Source organism: Panthera pardus, unplaced genomic scaffold (genome assembly GCF_024362965.1).
Source record: "Panthera pardus isolate Hobbes unplaced genomic scaffold, ASM2436296v1 HiC_scaffold_7, whole genome shotgun sequence".
NCBI classification, from domain to species: domain Eukaryota; kingdom Metazoa; phylum Chordata; class Mammalia; order Carnivora; family Felidae; genus Panthera; species Panthera pardus.
In genome coordinates, this window is record NW_026527002.1 from 45,614,537 (window position 1) to 45,630,862 (window position 16,326).

Here is a 16,326-nt window from a genome sequence, read left to right on the forward strand (position 1 = left end):
TACTGTATAGTAATATTTTATTAAGTTGGATGGTGTGTACATAGGCACCCACTATAATTTATACCTTTCTGTATGCCTTAAATATGTTTTTTTATTAATTAATTAATTATTTATTTAGCTTTCTTTTTAAGTTTTTATTTAAATTCCAGGTAGTTAACATACAGTTTAACGTTTGTTTCAGGTGTACAATATAGTAATTCAGCACTTCCACACAGCACCGGTGTCCATTACAAGTGCACTCCCTTAATCTCTATCACCTATTTCACCCATCTCCCCCCACCCCCACTTCCCCTCTGGTAATCGTCCGTTTGTTCTGTATGGTTAAGAGTCTGTTTCATGGTTTGCCTCCCTCTAGTTTTTTCACCTTTGCTTGTTTGTTTTGTTTCCTAAATGCCACATAGGAGTGAAATCATAAAGTATTTGTCTTTCTCTGACTTATTTCACTTAGCATAATATTCCCAAGCACCATCCGTGTCATTGCAGAGGACAAGATTTCATTCTTTTTTATGGATGAGTAATATTCCATTGTATATCTATACCACCTCTTCTTTATCCATTCATCAGTTGATGGACACTTGGGCCATTTCCATAATTTGGCTATTGTAGATGGTGCTGCAATAAACATTGGGGTGCACAGATCCCTTAGAACTAGTACTTTTATATCCTTTGGGTAAATACTTAGTAGTGCAATTGCTGGATCCTAGGGTAGTTGTATTTTTAAATTTTTTGAGGAACCTCCATACTGTTTTCCAGAGTGGCTGCACCAGTTTGCAATCTCATCAACAGTGGAAAAAGATTCCTTTTTCTCCAGATCTTTGTCAATACTTGCTGTTTCTTGCATTTTCTATTTTAGCCATTCCGACAGGTGTGAGGTAATATTTCATTGTAGTTTTGATTTGCATTTCTCTGATGATGAGTGACGTTAAGCATTTTTTTCATGTGTCTCTTGGCCATCTGTATGTCTTCTTTGGAAAAATGTCTATTCATGTCTTTTGCCCATTTTTTATTGGATTATTCATTTTTGGGGTGTTGAGTTTTATAAGGTCTTTATATATTTTTTGGATATGAACCCTTTATCAGATATGTCATTTGTAAATATCTTCTCTCATTCTGTAGGCTGCCTCTTACTTTTTTTGTTTCTTTTGCTGTGCATATGCTTTTTATTTTTATGAAGTTCCAATCATTTATTTTTGTTTGTGTTTCTCTTGTCTCAGGAGACATATTTAGAAGGAAGTTGCTATAGCTGATGTCAAAGAGGTCCCTGCCTATGTTCTCCTTTAGGATTTTTATGATTTATTGTCTCACATTTAGGCCTTTCATCCATTTTGAATTTATTTTTGTGTATAGTGTAAGAAAATGGTCCAGTTTCATTCTTTTGCATGTTGCTGTCCAGTTTTCCCAACACCATTTATAGTAGAGACTTGTCTTTTTTTCATTGAATATTCTTCCCTGCTTTGCTGAAGATTAACTGACCATATAGTTGTGGGTTCAATTTCTGGGTTTTCCATTCTGTTCTGTTGATCTATGTGTCTACTTTTATGCCAGTATCATACTGTTGATCACTATAGCTTTGCAATATAACTTAAAGTCTGGAAATTGATGCCTCCAGCTTTTGTTTTTCAAGGTTGCTTTGGCAACCTTGGTCTTTGGTGGTTCCATACAAATTTTGGGATTATTTGTTGTAGCTCTATGAAAAATGGTGGTAGTATTTTGACAGGGATTGCATTAAATGTGTCGATTGCTTTGGGTAGTATAGACATTGGGTAGTATAGACATTTTAACAATATTTGTTCTTCCAATCCAAATTTAGCATGGAATGTCTTTCCAGTTCTTTGTGTCATCTTCAATTTCTTTCATCAGAGTTTTATACTTTTCAGAGTACAGATCTTTTACCTCTATGGTTAGGTTCATTCCTAGGTATCTTATTGTTTTTGGTGTGATTATAAATGAGATAAATTCCTTGACTTCTTTTTCTGCTGCTTCATTATCGGTGTACAGGTAGGCAACAGATTTATATACCTTGATCTTATATCCTGTGAATTTACTGAATTTGTATATCCATTCTAGCAGTTTTTTTGGTATAGTCTTTCAAGTTTTCTACACAGAGTATCATGTCATCTGCAAACAATGTCTTTCTTGCTGACTTAGATATCTTTTTAAAACCTCATCTTGTTGTCTGATTGCTGAGGCTAGGACTTCTAGTACTGTGTTAAATAACAGTGGTGAGAGTAGACATATTTAAGTTTTGAAAGAAAGAAAGAAAGAAAGAAAGAAAGAAAGAAAGAAAGAAAGAAAGAAAGAAAGAAAGACAACATTCTATCTATATATGGAAAAGTACAAAGCATATATGTAATCTGGAATACCTAGATAGGAGATGATGCCAGAAAAGTGTGTGAGGGACAAATTATGATAACCTTATTTGCTAATTTAAGGCATTTGAACTCTGCACTGAAAGCTGTGGGAAAAGATCTCAAGCAGAAAAGTAACATAATCATATCCATTACAGCCGCAAAGCAGCTCAATGACCCTCAAATGACACACATCTTCTCCACTATGTCCCCTCTCTGTTCCCTACTTAGAGTCCTTAAAGTTCCAAGTAAAACATTACCTCTCCTCTGTATCCTGTGTGATCACCACACTTTCTTTTACTATACTCATTTCCCATGTATGTTCCTTTTACTAGATTGTAATCACTAGATTTGTCTATATTTTATCCTCGTGTCCTTAGTACAGCACTTGGCCTATAGTAAGTGCTAAGAATAAATCTATAACTTTTTCAAGATGTACACACACACACACACACACACACACACACACACACACACACAATCTGATGAGATACTGACCATAAAAAAGTCAGGGGTAGTGTGCTCACAAAGTTAAAATGAAGCTTAAATACTGTCCAGTCTTATTATGGATTTTAAACACCCCAAACACTGAATTATCTAAAGGGTGAGTACTTTAAGGAAGGTGAAAAATATGATATCTTGTCATTTTAAATCTCCATAAATTATAAACCAGTAAGACAAAAAAGTATAACTTGTAATTAGCCTAGGAAAAGTAAAAGCAAGTAAGTTTGTTTCATATTATTTTTCTTACCAATAGAGAAGTAAGGGTTTTACAACCTCAATCTGAATATTTCTTAAATGTTCTTCATTCCACTGAGATGCATCTAGCAGTTTAAGTTTTGATAATATTTCTGCAGAAAGGTAGCAATCTCCACTGCTCACTAAATAGCATTTTTTCATCTTTTCAAGATGTCTAAAACGAGAAATACAAATTGCCACGATATTCAACAAACCAAATGTTTTCACTTCTAAAATGTTTCACACAAGTAATGAACTATCTCAAAACCAACACTGAATTACAGGAGTACCAATGTGGAGATAAAAATATTTCTTAAAATAATGAGAATAAGAAAGATATTTTTAGTAGGTTGAACAATGGCCTTCCAAAGGTATCCATGTCCTAAACCCCAGAACCTCTGAATGTTACATTACATGGTCAAAGGGATTCTGCAGATGTGTTTAGGATTTTGAGAAGATTATCCCAGATTATCCGGTGGCCCTAATGTAATCACAAGGGTCCTTCTAAGAGGGAGACAGGAGAGTCAGTCACAGAGAAAAGATGTGAGGATAGTAGCAGAGGCCAAAGAGAAGATGCTATGTTGCTGGCTTTGAAGATGGAGGAAAGGCCATGAACTAAGGAAAATAGGTGACCTCTGGAAGCTAGAAAAAGCAAGGAAATGGACTCTCCCCTAGAGCCTCCAGGAGGAATGGAGCCCTGCCTACCCATTTTAGACTTCTTATCTCTGAACTGTAACAGAATACATTTTCATTGCTTTAAAAGCCATTAAATTTATGGCAATCTGATACAGCAACAATAGGAACTAATACAGTAAATCCTGAAGAATTTATGTAGGTTGCTTGCATATAACTTCCCCAATATGTCTTGAAAAGCAGTAGTGGCTTTCCACTCCATAATCGATCAGGTCATGGCTTCATAACCAACCATTTGGTAACCCCTGATCTTATAAGCATGTACAACAATGAGCTCTATGATCTGAATGCCATTGAAATAACTGGAATAACCCAGTCACTAGTATGTACTCAAACCCTTACTGAGAATTGCAATCTACTGTAGTTGATCTGCTTCAAAGCAAAAAGGAGAACACAGACAGGATAAAAACTTTCTTAAAGCAGGGTCCTCTTAAGGTTCTTAAGACTTACATAATCTAAAATATATGGGACAGCAAAACAAGGACCGGGACCCATCAGACATCTAAGAGGTTCTCTAGAGGATATCTAGTATGATACCTAGGAGATATCTTACTCAGATATGAATGTCTTAAGTGGCATCCAACAAAAGATCATGGGATATGTTAACAGAGCAGGTTGTTAGGATCAGTAGTCTCTTACAATGGCTTCAGGTGCCTTTTATAAAAGGTATCTTAAGCCAGTGTGGTTATATACTAAAAAATTATTTTTTCTGTAAAAATAAATCATGAGAATATTATAAAAATAAAATAGAATGGGGCGCTTGAGTGAGTCAGTCAGTTGAACATCTGACTTTTGATTTTGGCTCAGGTCATGATCTCATGGTTCATGAGATCAAGCCTTGCATCCCTGGGGTCTGCGCTGACAGTCCGAAGCCTGCTTGGGTTTCTCTCTCCCCCTCTTTCTGCCCCTCCCCTGCTCATGTGCATGCACAGGCACGTGCATGCTCTTTCTCTCTCAAAATAAATAAACATTCATAAATAAATAAATAAGAAATAAATAAATAAGAATGATTGATTTGAAAGCAAGTTTAGAATCTATAAGAAGAAACATTATGCAAACCCAAACAATTGCCACTATTTGTATCTGATAATTATGAAATCACAGAAATAGTGAAATCAATATTATTATAATAAAATAAATGTTAATATTAATTCCTCTGAAAGCATAAATTACATTTTTATATTTATTTCAGGCTTTCTGTCTGTGCTTAAATGACCCAAACTAATATTCCATAATTTTTTTAAAAAAACTGAAAAGTAAAAAATTGACTTACCTTTGATGTCTTCCAGCGTTCTTAAGAACTTTTAACCTCTCAATATCCATCCATAACAACCAATATCTCTCTCCTAGTGTACCTTTTATAAATTTCTTAAATCTTTCAAACTCTTTTCTATTGCCAATATCATAAGCTTTGTGAGAAATACACCAATCAGCCCTGCTCTCTTGTCCAGTGCTCTCACTTTTTAAACTTGCTTGTTCTAGCATGTCTTTTGACTTGACATAGGTTTGAAATGTTTCACTTGACACAACATTCCTGCCAGGAATAGGCTCAAAACCCTCCTCAATCACCACTTCTGTTACCTTGTTGAAATTTATAAAATCTGGGCTTTCTCTAAGTGGCTCTTCAAAAATGTGATGAATTGCTACTCTCAAAATAAAGGCTACGTAAGATCTTAAAAATTCTTCACATGTTGAGAAATGCAATATAAGGCCATCATCAGCATCCTGTTGCTTTTCAAGGTATATTCTCAGAAGTGCTTGAGAAGGAGTGTCTTGTAGACATACAGACCCATCTTCTTCTTTGAAATGAGAAATTAATCTAGTGGATTCAGATGAGTCCCGTTTTGTCCTCGGGTGAATTCCATCATCAAAGATAAAACTTTCTGTATTAAATCATAAAGGGCTATTAGATCAGATATGAATACAAATATGTTTTTATTATTAACTAGATGTTGTAGAGCCAGCATGGTAAATGGGCCTGTCACAGGTAGAGACTTTGTGCGCTTAAAGGGGAGTTCTAAAGCCACATTTGGTACCAGAAGAGAAAAACCTGCCCAAAGGATTGGTTATGTCTTCCCTGGACATAAAAAGGGACACTGGTAGCAGATGAACTAAATATTTGATATCACTAATACAGAGATCTTCAAAAAGACATTATGCACTTTTAAAATGTAATAGTTTAGGCTGATATAGAATGTTAATATATAAAGGCCAAATCTATTAAACACTAGAATATGTGCATTAAATAACTATGTATTCCAATATTTCATGCTGCATGGTAAAATAAAACTAGCTACCATTAATGATGAAACAGTCAATGAGCAGATCAGAACCAGAGTCATATCAGTAATTTTTTAAAATTCACTATTTTGGGGGCACCTGGGTGGTTTAGTCAGTTGAGCATCTGACTCATGATATCAGCTCAGGTCATGGTCTCGCAGTCATGGGATCAAGCCCTGCTAAGCGTGGAGCCCACTTGGGATTCCTTCTCTCCCCCGCTCTCTGCCTTTTCCCGCTTGTGTGCACTTTCTCTCTCTCTCAAAATAAATAAACATTTTTTTTAAAATTCACTATTTTCTCAGAAAGATTCAATTACTATCATACTTTTAACCTACCATCAAAATTACAAAATGACATAAAGTACTTACGAGAGATTACAAATACAAATGGATTGTTTTATACTTTTTCTAAAGTATAGTCTTTAATTATTTTCTCCTTCTTTAGAAATCAGAGAAAGATCTGATGTCAGTGCTTTATTTCCCATGACAAATCTACCCCTTGAAATGCCATGGATCAGGAAAACTCTATTGTCATCTGTGCCCCACCTCCATGGGCATTTTCTCAGGCATAGTTTTCAAATCTCAGCGAACTAGAAATGTTTCATTATAATTTTTATTGAAAATTAAGATACTAAGTTTCCACAATCTTGAGAAATTAGACTTTTGTAAGCCTACGAAAGGATCTGGGTATACACTCAACCCAGCTGTAGAGGAAAAGAGCAAGGTTAGCATTTCTGTTCATCACCTTCCTGCTACCCTTTCTCTTCCTGTTCACCATCTCCTCTACCTTTGCTCTCCAATTTTCTACTTTACTCTTTGGGGGAAACAGCAAGAAATCTATAAATTCACCTATTTTCAAATTAATGAGATTCTTTTCCTCTTTCTAGATTTAGGTTCAATTCTAGAGAATCCAGATTTACTGTCCCCCAAAGGCTGCTTACTTACACTTTTCCAAAGAATTAGGTAACAACTGTTAGAGAATTGCTAAGTTCCTCTCCTGAATCATGTTGCTAGATTTTTTTTTTTCTCTAGCAATATCATGTTAACGACTCCCATTTCTGGAAGTTTCCATCTACATTTCTGAAAAGTTGGTATCATCCACAAAAGTTCCCCACAGTAGAAATATATCTGCTTTTCAAGGAGAAAAACAGTCTGAACTTAAAAACAGAAGGAAAATTCAAGTTGTATGAATGATTATATACTTTCAAGAGGAAAGAAAGTTTGCACCCCTTAATTTCAAAGGCTTAATAATAATAATTTATAAACTATCATAGGAAATAAAGACAAAACAAACACTTACTGACTGCCTATGAAGTACCAGGCACTAGGCTGGGCTTTTTCTACACATTTAGTATGTGTCATTATTCTGATCTTACAGATGAGAAAAGACTCTCAGAAGTGGAATAATTTTAAAAAGTCACACAGCTAGTAAGTTTTAACCCATCTAACCCATCCTCTTTCTACTATGCCAACTTGCCTCTAAAAAACCAATAGAAAGTGAAGTGGGGCAGGGGGGGATGGGGACGGAGATAATTTTTCTCTCCAACCACTAAGTATGATATTGTAAGATTAGAACAATGAAAAAAGATTTAAAGAGGAGTTCTGAGGGGGGCCTGGGTGGCTCAATCGGTTAAGTAGCTGACTCTTGATTTCGGCTCAGGCGATGACCTCCCAGTTCATGAGATGGAGCCCCGAGTCAGGCTCTGCATTGACAGTGCAGAGCCTGCTTGGGATTTTCTCCCTTTCTCTCTGCCCCCCCTTCACTCAAGCTCTCACTCTCAAAATAAATAAATAAACTTAAAAAAAAAAAGAGTTCTGAAATCATTCTTGTCCTGTCTGCTTACCAGAAACAGATGAAATAACCGGTGGTTCAGTTTTGCTGTGGAGTACACAAGATGGTAATGAAAACGTTGATACTGTTTGCAGACTCTGTTTTGCCAGTGTAAACCAATCTTCCGTTTGAGTATAGGTGGCCTAGGAGAAAAGGAGCACCTTTGTTTAATGTTAAGATCGGCAGTATTCTTCCAATCACAAACCTTGACACATCATTAGGGTAATATTAAATTTGCACAGTACAATATGAAAGGAAAATTTATGCCATCAAAGAAAAGAATACTGTCCACAGAAAAATTCATTATCTGAGAATAATGGGAAGAAATCTCAATTCAGATTATTTGCATAGTAGATGGCCAAAAGAAAAAATGAGCCCAATATCCATCAAATTCTTCTCTACTGTTCCACCAGAGGCATGCAACCCTACTTCCTGGCTTCATTATAGGTTCATGCCATCCAGCTGTATCATGAGCAGTCACATGGCTCATCAGTCCCTGGCTGCATCTTTTGTCAGCTACTCCCATTTACAACTTCACAATTATTCCATACCCCTAATTTTGTCTGATCTGGTTCAGTGTTTTTTTACAAGGCCTCCCTAATATGACAAACTTACTCTCAGGAGCACTGAAAACCTCTCCAGGCTCAACTACCGCTTTGCCATAGATTCAGTTTTCACAGCTTTGCTTGCATTGTATGCATCCCAAAGACCGATTCCTGACTCCGGCTGCCTCTGGACACAGCCTTCAATTTTTCCTTTGCTTTTGTGTACCTCGAGCCAGCTGAGTAATTCCCAAGTTGACCCTCAGCTTCCAGAACCCCAATCCTGAGAAGCCCTCATCTCAGCTTTCCTGGGAAAATTCTTCTGCCTGCCTCTCACTAAATAATGCCCTCATATTTTTCTAAAATAATCCAAATTGTTCAACAGAAGCAGAGAAGGGAGTGTCCAGCATTATTTTCATTTCTCCTTTGTCCAACTGAGTCAGAGCTGGCTGGCGCTTAACCTCAGGAATACTCACAAAAGAGGCAGGGCTCAAATGGAACAGGTATTGTTCCCTAATTGGCAGGGCAAGTCAGGCCACACAAGGAGACCAAAAAGCAAGAGAAGTAAGTCACTGCCTCTCTTAGATGTAAGGTTTCCTGGGTGGATAAAAGCTTTGACAGACTCTAATTTCCTTTTGTTCCCTCTTTTCCTTCCTTTAAAACCAGGTCATTTATTATTAATTATATGTCCATTTAACATATATTTACTGAGTGACTACTGTATTCTAAGCATTATCCTACACACTCAGAGAAGCCCAAAATAATGAAGAAACAGTCAGGGAATTGAGAGAGACCAACATACAAGAGTCCTTGTTATTTCAACTGCACAAAAAAAGATGGCGGAGTAAAAATGAGGAGAGAAAGAAGTCAGTCAGACATTAAAGCAGTAACTAGTCCACTTAATATTCTTAAAGAGATGAGTCCACTGTTTGTGTTTAGATGGTATAACTGAAGAGCCAAAGAAATTAATGATCACAAAGATGAATTATCATCATAAAGCTGAATTGTCCATAAAGATGAATTGTCATCGTAAAGATTCATCTTTGTTTGTAGTCATGATTGAAATGATTTAAGGGCCCAAGGAATTTTGAATCCTCAAAGTTCAAAAGCTATTAAGAAGATTTTAGATAAAGTACTAATCAAGTCAACAGAAATGAGTTTTTTTCATCACAGAAAATAGCAAAAATAAACTAGCTTAAATTTTACTCTCACATTTGATTTAATTTACATGTAAGGAATTAGATCTGATTTCCCTAGATTGATTCTTCCAGTTGTATGTTTACTGACTGACCTGTACTATGAGAACATATTTTTATGACACTCCTGACATTTCTATAATACATAAAAGAAAAAAAATAAATACTTAAGAATAAGTACAAGAGAGAAGAAAAATATGCTTTTAGTATATCCCTAGCACTGGTCAGTGAAAATAATGCAACTGGCAAAATCTCAAACTTTTTTTTTGCCAAATATTACTGATAGAAATGCCAAACTACAGAATTAAATAAGAACTACACATGAAAAAAAATGGTCAAGTAAGATAGGATAAGTCTCTTCCAACAGAGATGGCAAACAGTTCTCTCATGTGACATCTTTGATCAATTGGAAGTGCTTGCCCAGGGTGCTGTGTTGAAAAGAATTTGAAGCCAAGTCCGGGCTCAGCAGGAAGATTGCCATGATTGATTAGCAATGTCTGTCATGAATGGAATCTAGGGGAACAGGAACACATGGGCCACATATTTGCAATTCCTGGTTTTGTACAGAATATGTGTAGGAACTGTGTTTCCAAAAAGATGAGCTGATAATTAGAGGCCAGAGACCAAACGGCAGATTTTACTACAAAGTGACTCTCCAAAAGGACGTTTGATTCTAGGTTAGATCTCTTCAAAAGCATTCATACAACCCAACATTTCTTCCTGGAGGACAAATTTATCTGATAATGGTTACACAGTAATGCATTTTGCTAATGAGGAATAATTTTGGCAAGAGGGAGGAGAAGACCCAATTTATCATTATTTTTACAAAAATTATAGACTCCAAATAATGAAAAATTTGGAATGAACAATGAAACCATGGATATAATTCAAGTTACCCTTCCTTGCTTCCCGGGCGACACTGAGCATGTTCTTCAATCTTGCATTTGTTGCTCTGCACACAGGAGGATAATAATACCAGTTACATTTCAGGTGAAGGAAGGCAAAGCAAATGAGTCAGCATAAATCCACAAAAGGTTTTGCTAAATCTGCTTTAGAAGTACTTGAAATCCCTTCCCCTGTTCAAGTGGTAAAAATGAAATTCCTATCCCTAAAATGATAAGTCTCCTTGAAGGGCCAAATCATGAAGAAATACTCATACTCTTACCTCACCAAGAGAAATGTAGAACTTTTTCATTATTATAGCATTTTCTTCTTCAGTGACAGGTGGTGGTGGACTGGGTGGTTTTTTCGGGACCCAGGGGGAAAAGTCTGCATCGAGTGTAAAGTTCATGCCTGATCTGCTCCATCGTACTTGTGAGACCAATTTGGCTAATCTGCATTTTAGGAATCATAAAAACTTGAAATAAGTTTCAAATATGGTAGAGTTCGGAAAAAAAAAAACCTGAATTTTATTTTATGTATTCAAGCCAATCTCCTAACTCTGCACAATGATTCTCTTAGGATCTGCTAAAATTAATGGCTTATTCACAGAACTAATTAATGATTATTCTGCTATAATTTATTTTATTTGGATTTTTAAAATGGTGGTTCTAAATACAGGTCAAATTTTACTTAAATTTAAGGAATGTTTAGGTACTTACACATTAAAAGCCAGAGAACATAAAAGAAAAACTTTGCCCACTATGACATTCTTTTTCATGACACACTTGTATTTGTTTTTTAACAGCTTGCACATAAATACCGTTATCACAAGTAGATAATTTTAAAAACATAATGATCAAGGAAGCACAACTGAAGTACATTTATTAGGTACTGTTTCTATGGGATCTCTTTAGAAAAGTTAAGTGATTTTTACAAATGCTCTATCACTTGCATACTATAGCAGGTAGGATACAAATGCAGTGGGTTTAAAGGTATACAATTTTACTAAGAAAGTACAGGAAAAATGATTTTAGGTGAAAAAAAATCCAGGCAATTAAAAAATGTGTTTGTTGATGGGACTACAATACCTGTATTCAAAGTAGCAATCACTTTCCAGAAATGCTGGAAGTCTTTCTTTTTTGATCCACTTAATACCTTGTTCACGACTGAGACACTGTGAGGGGACAAGTGAAAAAGAAAACGAGTCAAAGAAAGTCACCTTTCAGGACAATGAAGGCCTAATCAATAGAGCAATAATGACCTCCAGCTACTTCTAGGAGCCCTGCTTCTACCTTCTTTTTGCACAAGAGAGAGAAAGAACCTCCAATCACATATCTGAAGCCATTGCTTGCCTTCTGGTATTTCTTTAATTCTCTCAACAATCCTGCATCAACTATTAGTCCCATTTTACAGATTAACAAACTGAATTCAGAGAAGTTAAGTAATGTATTAGAGAAGGAGGTATGAGGAAAAAAAGTCACTTTCAGTATTTTTGCAGTCATAGAATGGTTAAAAGTAATCATAAACAGGAAAATAGCTAACCAGAATCTTGATAAGGCCACTATGGTCACTACAGTCCCCTTGTGCTTCCAACTTTAGGAACTTTGGTTAAATATTTACCATCCGCAGCCACTCTCCTGGAGATACCAAGGTTAGCAAGAAAGCTAAGGCCCTGCCTTGAAGGAGTTTCCAGGTAATTCAGTAAACAATAATAACAGAGCACTACCATAGGTTCAGGTTTCTGTGGGAGGGCACATAGGCACTAAAACCAGCAAAGGCTTTTCCCACAGAAGATGCCACTCACTCTTTCACCTAACGCATGATTAGCCTGGTGAAGGGGTGAAGAGGGGTGGGCAGGAGAGGAAACGAAGAGAAGCATAGTATGACTAGATCACGGGGTGAGATTTGAGGAATGGAGGGAAGCAAGCTGGTGAAGCAGGCATAGGCCTCACTGTGAATCATCTTTGAAGTGACAGTAAGGAGTTTAGATTTTATTCTGAGGTTGCGAGGGCCATACAAACTCAAGGGAAGAGTTACTAAGTTGCTACTCATCCTAAAATATTTACTCACTATTGATTCTCTTGTGTCTTATATTCACTGTTTTCCAGAATGCTAAAGAAGGTCGGTACTTTGAACACTAAACCAATGCTACTAGATAAGGAAAACAACCAGTAAGGTGCACATCTCAGTGAGGCAAGGGTGTCTGTGTTTATGTGACTTCCACTGATTATCTGCTAAAGCAACAGGTGTGCTGGGATATTAATAACAGTCAACACAGACCATTGCTAACTCCAGCAAGGAGGCTAAAGGCTCACATAGTAGTACTGCCAACATCAGATGAGCTGACATTCTTTTTTTTTTTAATATTTATTCTTGAGAGAGAGAGAGGCAGAGTGTGAGCGGGGGAGGGGCAGAGAGAGACGAAAACAGAATCCGAAGCAGGCTCCAGGCTCTGAGCTGTCAGCACAGAGCCCGACGCGGGGCTCGAACTTGTGAACCACGAGATCATGACCTGAGCCGAAATCAGCCACTCAACCAACTGAGCCACCCAGGCACCCCTGATGAGCTGATGTTCTTGAGCGTGCACTGGTGCTCAACACTGCTTGCATGTGGCATGAAGTCATTAGGTTCCCCAAGACCAGAAAACTGAGGGAACGATGCTTTCCTCCTGTTCAGCCAAAAGCACCCATTTGCCCTTACCGAAAACTATGTTCCAGGTAATGAAAAAATAGAAGAAACTTTGGAAGCAGCCAGCACCTGAACAGTAACACCTTGTGGATAGTCTTATTGTTTGAGTGAAATCTGAAGGCCATTTGGATCTTGTAGTTAGAAAAACTCCAAATATGCCTCCACATATGCTACACACTGATAACGATACAGGACTCTTGAATTTTCATTAGCAATGCATTCAACGTACCACAGAAAGGCACCAGACTACATATAAAGATCAACACACACCCTTGAGGAATACTACAAGCTTGTGAAAGCTGGTCAGTCACACAAAATCAATTTGCCTAACATTTACTTAATGAACAGGTCACTGACAACCCATCCCCTTTTGAATATCTCTGCATCTATCTGATCTAAAAATGAAATGAAAAGTTTAAAAGGGATAAAATCAAAATCGAAGAAAAGTCTTTTAGTCAAACTGCCAAAAAGTCCCTTCAAGGTGTTTACAAATAAAGTATAAAGTATACAGACAAAAAAGTATAAAGGCAAAAAAAATACAGGGGTGCCTGGGTGGCTCAGTCGGTTATGCATCCGACTTTGGCTCAGGTCATGATCTCGTGATTCATGGGTTCGAGCCCCGCATCAGGCTCTGTGCTGACAGTTCAGTCTGGAGCCTGCTTCAAATTCTGTGTCTCCCTCTCTCTGCCCTTCCCCCACTCATGCTCTCTCTCTCTCTCTTTCTCTCTCAAAAATAAACATGAAAAAAAATTTTTAATAAAGGCAAAAAATACAGAACAATCTTGTTAGACATAACATGACACCTTAATGAATACTTACAAAAAAACACAAAAATGATTTACCTAAGGTAAAACTATTTAATCCTTAAAACTAAAACAAAAAAAAAAACAAAACAAAAAAAAACATACAGTAAAATCCATCCTTTTTAGTAAACAGTTCTGTAAGGTTTTGACAAATATTTAAGTCGTATAACCATGACTACAATGAAGATATAGAATTGTTCCAACTTCCTCCAAACTTCCTCATGTCACTTTGCATTCAGTGACACCCTCTAACCCTAGGCCCTGGCAACCACAGATTGGTTCTCAACAGTTTTGCCTTTTCCAAAGTGTCATACAACTGGGATACAGTTGTAGCTCTCTTCATTTAGCATAATCATTTGAGATTGACCCATGTTCTTAGATGGATCGCTAGTTCCTTCCTCTTCATTTCTCTTCAGCTGAGAAGTACTCCACTGTAGAGATGAACCACACTTTACTCCCCACTTAAAAGAAATTTGGGTTTTTCTTATAGTTTTTGGTGATTATAAATAAGGGAACTACAGACTTCACATACAATTTTTGTGTGAACTGAAGAGACTGTTCATTTCTCTGGTAAAATGCAAGGGTAGGATAGATGGGTAGGATGGTATATGTTTAACTTAGAAAAACTGCCAAACTGTTTCCCAAAATGGAATTCTCATCAACAATGTGAGAGTCCCAGTTGCTCTGCATCCTGAATGGCACTTGGTATTGTCAATGTGAATTGCATATTTTACTCATTCTAATAGGTGTGTAGACACAGTTCGTTGAGATTTGTGTGTGTGTGTGTGTGTGTGTGTGTGTGTGTGTGTGCGTGCACACTGCCTTTTCTTTATAACAGCTTTGAGACAGAATTCACATTCCATACCATCCACCCATTTAAAATGTATAATCCAATGGTTTTTAGTATATTCACACACCATCACCACAATCAAATTTAGAACATTTTCATCACCTTCCAGAAAACCTCATACCCATTAGCAATCACTCTCCATTTCACATCAATTTCCCCACACCCATCTCCCAATGTTGGCTGTATTTCTCTTATAATGAATGTTGAACATCTTTTCATATGCATTTTGGCCATCTGTACATCTTCTTTGGAGAAATGTCTATTCAGATCCTATGTCCATTTTTAAAAACTAAAGTATGATTAACATGCTGTGTTATATGTTTCAGGTGTACACTATACTAAGTCAACAATTCTATACGTTATTCATTGTTCATCACAGTAAGTGTACTTTTAATCCTATTTCACCCATCCCTTGCCCCTGCCCCTCTGGCAACCAACAGTTTGTTCTCTATAGTTAAGAGTCTGGTTTTTTGTCTCTCTTTGTGGTTGTCTGTTTTGTTTCTTAAATTCCACATATGAGTGAAGCTATATGGTAGCTGTCTTTCTCTTATCTCACTTAGCATTATACCCTCTAGGTCCATCCATACTGTTGCAAATGGCAGGATCTCAAAGACCTCATTCTTTTTTTATGGCTGAGTAATATTCAGCTACATAGGTCACATCTTCTTTATCCATTTATCTATTGATGGACAGTTGGGCTGCTTCCCTATCTTGGTTACTGTAATAATGCTGCAATAAACATAAGGGTTCATATATCTCTTCAAATTAGTGTTTTCATTTTCTTTGGGCAAATATGTAGTAGTGGATTTCCTGGATTATATGGTAATTCTATTTTTAATTTTTTAAGGAACCTCCATAATGTTTTCACAGCGGCTGCCCCAATCTGCATTCCCACCAACAGTGCATGAGGATTCCTTTTTCTCCACATCCTTGCCAACCCTTGCTATTTCTTGTCTTCTTTATTTTAGCCATTCTGACTGGTGTAAGGTGATATCTCATTGTAGTTTTAATTTGCATTTCCGTGATGATTAGTGACGTAAAGCATATTTTCATATGTCTGTTGGCCATTTGCATGTCTTCTTTGGAAAAATGTATGTTCAAGTGCCCTGCCTATTTTTTATTTTAGGTTTCTCAAGCTTTTATTAAAATTCCAGTTAGTTAACATACACTGTAATGTTAGTTTTGGGGGTAGAATTTAGTGATTCAACACTTACGTACAAAACCCAGTGCTTATCACAAGCACACTCCTTAATCCCCATCACCTCTTTAACCAATCTCCCCTGACACCCCCTCTGGTAACCATAAGCGTGTTCTCTATAATTAAAATCTGTTTCTTGGTTTCCTTTTTTTCTTTCCCTGCTATATTCATTTGTTTCTTAAATTCCATATATGAGTGAAATCATATGGTATTGTCCTTCTCTGACTTATATCACTTAGCATAATACTCTCTAGCACCATCCACATCATTGCAAATAG

At 36.8% G+C, this 16,326-nt stretch overlaps 1 protein-coding gene across 12 annotated transcripts in view; it reads right to left on the reverse strand.

Annotated features, from left to right (window-relative positions):
* The window catches only part of RGS22 (regulator of G protein signaling 22), a 141,853-nt gene that overhangs the window by 83,407 nt on the left and 42,120 nt on the right, over positions 1 to 16,326 (reverse strand). For 9 of the 12 annotated variants that reach the window (XM_053896495.1, XM_019467995.2, XM_019467997.2 and 6 more), the window contains 5 exons: positions 11,598 to 11,683; positions 10,793 to 10,961; positions 7,903 to 8,032; positions 5,053 to 5,662; positions 3,100 to 3,261 (listed from right to left, as the gene is read on the reverse strand). In XM_053896495.1, coding sequence (XP_053752470.1) covers positions 3,100 to 3,261; positions 5,053 to 5,662; positions 7,903 to 8,032; positions 10,793 to 10,961; positions 11,598 to 11,683 — 1,157 coding nt within the window. The remainder of the gene's footprint in view (positions 1 to 3,099; positions 3,262 to 5,052; positions 5,663 to 7,902; positions 8,033 to 10,792; positions 10,962 to 11,597; positions 11,684 to 16,326) is intronic. The other 3 variants (XM_019468005.2, XM_053896497.1, XM_019468000.2) reach the window with 3 other exon arrangements.